The sequence below is a fragment of the Molossus molossus genome, unplaced genomic scaffold, assembly GCF_014108415.1.
Source record: "Molossus molossus isolate mMolMol1 unplaced genomic scaffold, mMolMol1.p scaffold_m16_p_4, whole genome shotgun sequence".
Taxonomy (NCBI): Eukaryota; Metazoa; Chordata; class Mammalia; order Chiroptera; family Molossidae; genus Molossus; species Molossus molossus.
The window spans coordinates 47,114,206-47,120,737 of record NW_023425377.1 but is presented as its reverse complement, the minus strand read 5'-3'; the positions used below and the strand labels follow the sequence as shown (position 1 = coordinate 47,120,737).

Sequence of the window (6,532 nt, the reverse complement as noted above, 5' to 3'; positions counted from 1 at the left end):
AGTGGTTGGGCAGGGGGCTTCCTGGTGATTGCAGGCAGGGGGCAGGACCCACCCAGCCTCAGCTGCAGGTCCCAAGCTCACACCTCACATCGTCTGGCTTGTGCAGCGTGAGGTAGATCTCGTAGATCTTTCCACGGGGTATGGCATCTGGGGGGATAAGGAGGCTGATCCCTGTGATAGAGCGGAAGGAGGGCTGGGCTTACCAGGCTGCAAAGACACCAACCATCCCACTCTGCCAGCTGCTACATGGGTCTTCCTCTAAGGACTGATCCATGCTAGCCTGGCCGCAGGACAGAGGTGTCACAGGGACTATCCAACTCCCTGCACAGGCATGCAGCTGAATCACCATGACCTCAAGAGAGGCCAAAGGAACTTGGGTGGAAAAAGCATGCCCAATTAGCCCGGGCACACAAACACTAAAACAAAAGGTGCCAGGTGTGCGGTACCTGCCTCCCCTATTGTCCTGCTTAAAACCTTCCCTTTATTCCGACTGGATAAAGTCTAGCTTCCTGGCCCGGCATTTCAGGCCTTTTACCTCTAGCCCCAGTTGCCTTCCCAGCAGCCTCTCCAGCCTGGCCTGTGCTGCATATTTGCTGTTCTGGAACCACGGCCCTGGCTGGGTACCCTGCCCTCCTGCCCTGCCCAGGCTCCCCCTACCTCCACTGACCCTGGCCACCTCTGGGGTGGCAGCTCTCTGCTCCTGTGCATGACTTTGCTCTTTACTTCGTAGTGGCCCCCCTACAGATGGGGCCGAGGCCTTGAACAACCTTGCCTGCGTGTGCGATAGCCCTCCCTGGTCAGGAGCCATTGCACATGTCCTCTGTCTAGCGGCTCCATCTCTGCCCAGCACCTTGCAGGGGCTGCATGGGGAAGTGCCTGCTAAGGGAGCAGTGGTTCCAAGGCACAGGGGCTAGGAAGTTGCTCTGGGGGTGGCAAGGGGTGGTCGTGCCCCACCTCCCTGCCCCTTTAGGACAGGGAGCCCCTACATTAAGAGAAGGGGAAAATTCTATGACTCTATCCCACCAAATCTGAAAGTGCATGCTTTCCGAGTGGGCGACCAGGTGGGGCAGCTGGACTGTCACTAATTTCCAGGAACTGATGCTTAGGAGAAGAGAGCCAGTGATGGGGTATTCACAGCTACTGCTCCCTTCAACAGCCCATGCTGCCTCCTGGTACCAGCTCCCAGTGCTGGTGACAGTCCCAGAGACCCAGTGAACACACCTGAATTCTCATTCAATGAATGCTCATGCCAAGTGCAGGTACACAGGAAGGTGAGGAAAAACCATGGGCCCTACTCTCAAGAAGCTCCCAGCCCAGTGGGGAGAATAAGTATATGGCAGCAAAAAGTCCTGGGTGCTGGGGGAGACCACCCCACAGTGGTCACTGAACACCCATATGAGCCTGCCCCTTCCTAAGAGCTTGGCATGAACCATCTCACCTCACCCCTGTGGCAGAGACATGAAGCACAGAGAGGGAGAGCTGCCAGGCCAAGACCCAGAGGATGGGGAGAGGGACTCATGTGTGCAGAGGGCCGCACGGTGTGCATGGGTGCTAAGCCCACCGTGGCTGCCATGTGCAGGAGGAGCATGCTCAGGAGGGAAGAGGCCACCACAGTTGGCCAGCTGGGAATGGGCCGTCATGGCCTTGTCATGTGGGCTGTGCAGGGAGCACAGGGGAACCTGGAAAGGGTTCAAGCAGGAGAAGGACACGATGAAGTGTGGCTTCACTGGGTGATGCCAGGAGCTGTGGAACAGGCGACAGGTAGGTGTGGCGGTCAGGGCCAGAAGAGGAAGTGGGGAAGAGAGGCAGGGGATGCAGGAGCATTTGAGGAGGAAGAACAGGGGGATGCATGTGTGACTGAAGCTGGTGTCGAGGAAGGGGGAAGAGTAGGAGGTCAAGGTGACCTCCCCGTTTCTGACTTGAACATGTTGTCCCTGAGGTGGGGAATGCAGGAAGCAGGAGATTCTGGGGGAGGGTGGGAGACGATGCTGTTTTAGGCATAAGGAATCTGAGGTTCTGTGAGACATCCAGATGGAGTTGCCCAGGAGGCAGCTGGGTGTATGATTCTGTCGCCCAGGAGAACGGTGGCTGGGAATTAGGAGTGGGAGTGAACTGCAGACATGGCGATTAAAGCCATGGAGTGGGAGAGGAGGCCAGGAGGGAGCTCTGACGAACACCTGCATTTAGGGGACAGGTACCTGGAAGCTGGAGAGGGGGCAGAAAAGCAGGGCTATGTGGGGTCATCTAAGCCAAGGGAGGAGAGAATTTCAGGGTGGGAGTGGCCAGCCACACCAGAGGCTATGGTGCTTCTTTTAAAGATGACCATGGAAAAGGTCTGCGAAGGGGTTTCTGTGGGGTGGTGGGTGGAGGAGCCCCACCTCGGGGCCCAGGGCCCACCCGGAGCCTGGCACATGCAGGCTGGCCATGTATATGAATGGACAGCAGACCTGTGTCCTAGGCCACAGAAGGGAGACAGCCCTGGCCATGGCCTCAGTGCCAGCCCCACTGCCAGCCACAACAGATCCTCTTCCACACTCCACCTCCGCTCCTTGCTGGCCTGGCTCAGCATCTGGGGTGAGGCTGAGTGGCACAGGAAGAACCTCAGGGACATCCCATCCTCTTCTCTGAGGGACATGGAGGCTAGTATTGCCTCTTAGAGCTACCCGGGGAACTTTGGGGCCCTTCCCACCCGTATGAGGGATCATCAGCCGGCCCCCAAGGAAGTTGAAGGTCCCGTAGGCCATGTTGCTGATGCCACGCGGCAGGGAGCGGAAGTAGTTCTGGGTGGACAGGCGGGAGACGAAGTCCTCGGCCTCGGAGGTGGGCGAGCTGTGGTGCAGCGTGTGGCGGCCGCCACTCAGCGGGCTGAGCAGGTGCCCATTGGTCAGCTGGAACTTGGGGCTGGGCCCATCCTGCCGGGAACACAGGCTGCCCCGGTAGGTGGTGGTGGTGGTGCTGAGGTCTGGCTGGATGGTGAGCAGATGGGGATTGTCTGTAGGGTAAAGACAGACATAGTGGCGTTGGGGGTGTCCCCATCTGGGTGGCCCCTGGCATGGGGGCCAGGGCAGGAGTGCTGGGGGCGGAGACACAACACCTGCTTTGCTGGGCTTGATGCTGACAGGCTGGAAGCCTGAGGTGAGGATGGACGAGTCAGCCACGTCTGAGTCCAACCCCTGCTTCTTGCGGCAATAAATGAGGATGAGGACGAGCAGCAGCAGCAGGAGGCACACTGCCACCGCGATGAGGCCCACGTAGAGGGCCACGTCCTCGGGGCCTGAAGCAGCTGCAGGAGAGAGAATGGCCTTGGAGGGGCAGGTGCAGGAGGTGGGGAAGGAATCAGCGGTTCCCACTCCTTGGGCACCAGCACTACTGGGGCAGTGGATGCTGGCACGGAGAGTATGGTGTCAGCACGGATGTACCCCAGCCCTGCATCTGCCACCACCTCTCTCTGTCACTCGGGGCAAATTACATCTCTCACAGGCTTGATTCAGGCTGAGGTTGCTGCTCCCAGAGAAGGGCAGGAAAGACACACTCCCCCAGGTGGCCTTGGATAGGGCTGCTAGACTGAATCCACTCTTCTGGGGCCCTTGGCAGTGGGAGCTGTGAGGAGCTCCCAGGATCCCCAAGGCAGGGGATCGTGCTTCCTGGGGCATTTGCCAATCTGGTTCCTGGCAGGTCCCTGCCAGGCTCTTCTCCTTGTCTGCATCTCCAGGCCTGGGGCAGGGCTGGGGAGGGGTGATTGACTGCTTAGAGGAAGCTGTATTGATTTTAGAAGGGCTTTGCATGATGGAAGAAATGTCCATCAGAAAGGAATTGACACAGATAATTAGGTTTTTAATTGAAAGAATATGGGAGGGTGTGTTCTAGAGAAAAAAATCCAACAGAGATCTTCAATTGTTAGTTATAGCCTTGTAATTAACAGGCCTCACAAGCCTGGGGTCTCCACAGGATGTGCATGTGCACTGGGGGACAGGGAGGAGGTGAAGAGGTGGGGGAGGGGCAGCAGATGCCCAGTAAAAAAACCTCAAATGTATGCATGTTTTGGGAAGGCGAGGGATGTATTGGGGTGTGCAAGGGCACATGTGTGGGAGTTTATGGATGGGGGACCCCAAGGTCCTGAGCTTTGAAAAGGGTGTGCAGCCCGTATGGCAGGGGACTAACTTTCTTAGCCACCACCTCCCTGGAGCTGGGCAGGGCTCAAGAGGACTCCCAGGGCAGAGAGGACTCACTGTGCACACAGAGGTCGCTGGTGCAGTTTCGGGTGTCCAGGTCAGCACCCCGGCACTCCTCGCCTCCGTTGCGGGGTGCCGGGTCAGAGCACTCACGGCTCCGCCAGTGGGTGCAGTCAAGCCCACAGGCTGACCACTTGCTCCACGGGCTCCAGCTGCCGTCCACTACATGAGAGATAGACACGGAGAGAGAAGAATGGCACTGTCAGCCCGGGGAGCCAGCTCAGGCTCTGAATGCAAGGCCAGGGCCAGCGCCAGGCCTACCGTCTGTATGCCCTCTGGTGTCCAGCTGGCCTGGATGACACATGCTAATGATGGGAGGCACAATGATACCTGCCTGTTTGGCTCTACACACACCAGGGGGCTGTCCTGGCCCTGGGACCATGTGGGCCCCCAGGCTAAACCCTGCCCTTGCCCCACACTGACTGTACCTGTCCTAACTGTACCACAGACCCTGGGACTCAGACCCTCTGCCGAGACTGAGCTGGGCATGGACCGAGCCCTGCCTCCATCACACTGAACCCCATCCCGGCCTTGGACTGAGCCTGGCCCTGCGTGTGGGCGGGTGGGATGGAGCCATGGGGGGCAGGCTAGTGGGTGTGATGGAGCCAGGGCACGGAGATGGTGAGGTGAGGAGCAATGCGGGAGGCAGCAGCCGCTGGTACCTGGGCACAGGGTGGCGCAGGCTGTTTTCTGGACATTCTGCCCCTCACAGAAGGCGCCCCCGTTGAGAGGCGCCGGGTTGGTGCAGCTCCGGCTCCGTTTCTGCCAGCCACGCCCACAACTGGCACTGCAGACGGACCACTCGGTCCACGTCGACCACCCACCGTTCACTGGCCGGACAGAGAAGGACTGGGGTCAGGGAGCGGGGGTTTCTTCAGACATGCTGGCCAGGGACCCGGGCAGGAGGGCTGGAAGGAAAGCCCTGGAGGGGAGGCCATCTCTGCCAACGGCCCCTGGGATTGGGCGGCACCTACTCCACGGTCCCTTTCTTCCCTCAGTAGGCATTGTGGACAATGGGGACAGCCAGCCCTAACTGTAGCTCTTAGGCCCCTCCAGCTCGGACCCCAGCCTCTCAGAGGGGCGACTGCTGCACCCCCTCCCGCTGCCTGCCCTGGACACCACCTTCCATCCTGCGTCACCTTTCCTAGTCTCCCTCTGAACCCTCGTCTCCTTCTGCACAGTGGCCCCTGCCTATAAGTAAGCCAAGGGATGGTGTGGCCACAGATGACCATCAACCCACCCCACACCTTCGCTGACATGCCCTTTGGCTCCCTGACAGCCACAGCAAGGTCCCTGCCTTTCCCAGTCAGGCCTCAACTTGGCCCACCTGGCCCTGGCTCCCTGGGGAGCTGGTCACAGTGCCACCCTGAGGACACCTTCCATGCCTCTCCCTCCTCCCACCAGTGCCGGGGCCCACCATAGACGATGACAGCAGCCGAGGCACTGCGGCGTCGAGCTACGATGTTCTTGGCCACGCAGGTGTAGTTGGCCGTGTCGGCCAGGCGGGCCTGTCGCACCACCAGGCTGTGCTCCCGAGTGATGTACACGTTGGGGTCCAGGGATGGATCCACCAGGTCCTCATTTCGGAGCCACTCCACCTGGGGGAGGGAGCCACACCACTGTACTGTGCCAAGCGAGAGTGGCCCCTGGGGAGTCAGCCTGGGGACGGGGCAGGCAGGACCTGAGCTTGGGAGCCCCTCACCTCTGCCGGGGGAATGCCCTCTGGCGGGCGGCAAGGCAACACAATACCCTGTTCCAGGGACACCTCTTTGGCCAGCGGCTCCTGCTCGAAGTTCTTGCGCAAATCTGGAAGAACAGAGTATCCTCCAGACTGAGTGCCTCATGCAAGTCAGTCTGGCCAGCACTGTCCCCTGGTCCCACAGGCGTCATGGTACATGGCAAAAGGATGTGCCAAATGTCCGGGGGTCATGGGGTGGCTGGACAGTGTTCATAGATACTGCCATCAAGGCAGGTCCTGAGGCTTTCTGACAGGACTCCTCCCCAGTGACACCCTTGGACCACCCCTCCTGAGGACTCACAGGCGATTCGGATGTAGGCCTTCTGGCTCTTGGTGGTGCCTTGGGAGCTCCAGGCCACGCACTGGCACCAGTACTCCTCCAGCCCAAACACCTTCTCCACCTGCTGCCTCGAGACATTAATGCGGACCTCCATGACGGGCAGGCCTGGGGACGGGAAGTGTGGGTAGCAAGGACCTGGGGCCACACCCAGCCTCCCTGTTCCAGTCCAAAGCAGACACTGGGGCAACGCTGGGAACTCTGGGGGACCCATGGGGAGCTCAG

The 6,532-nt window shown here is 59.9% G+C and overlaps 1 protein-coding gene across 1 annotated transcript in view; it reads right to left on the bottom strand.

Annotated features, from left to right (window-relative positions):
• UNC5A (unc-5 netrin receptor A) overlaps nucleotides 1-6,532 on the bottom strand; it is a 64,963-nt gene that overhangs the window by 2,414 nt on the left and 56,017 nt on the right. The window contains exons 3-9 of the mRNA XM_036282307.1: nucleotides 6,272-6,415; nucleotides 5,935-6,038; nucleotides 5,650-5,830; nucleotides 4,230-4,394; nucleotides 3,095-3,283; nucleotides 2,690-2,992; nucleotides 84-171 (exon numbers count right to left, since the gene is read on the bottom strand). Coding sequence (XP_036138200.1) covers nucleotides 84-171; nucleotides 2,690-2,992; nucleotides 3,095-3,283; nucleotides 4,230-4,394; nucleotides 5,650-5,830; nucleotides 5,935-6,038; nucleotides 6,272-6,415 — 1,174 coding nt within the window. The remainder of the gene's footprint in view (nucleotides 1-83; nucleotides 172-2,689; nucleotides 2,993-3,094; nucleotides 3,284-4,229; nucleotides 4,395-5,649; nucleotides 5,831-5,934; nucleotides 6,039-6,271; nucleotides 6,416-6,532) is intronic.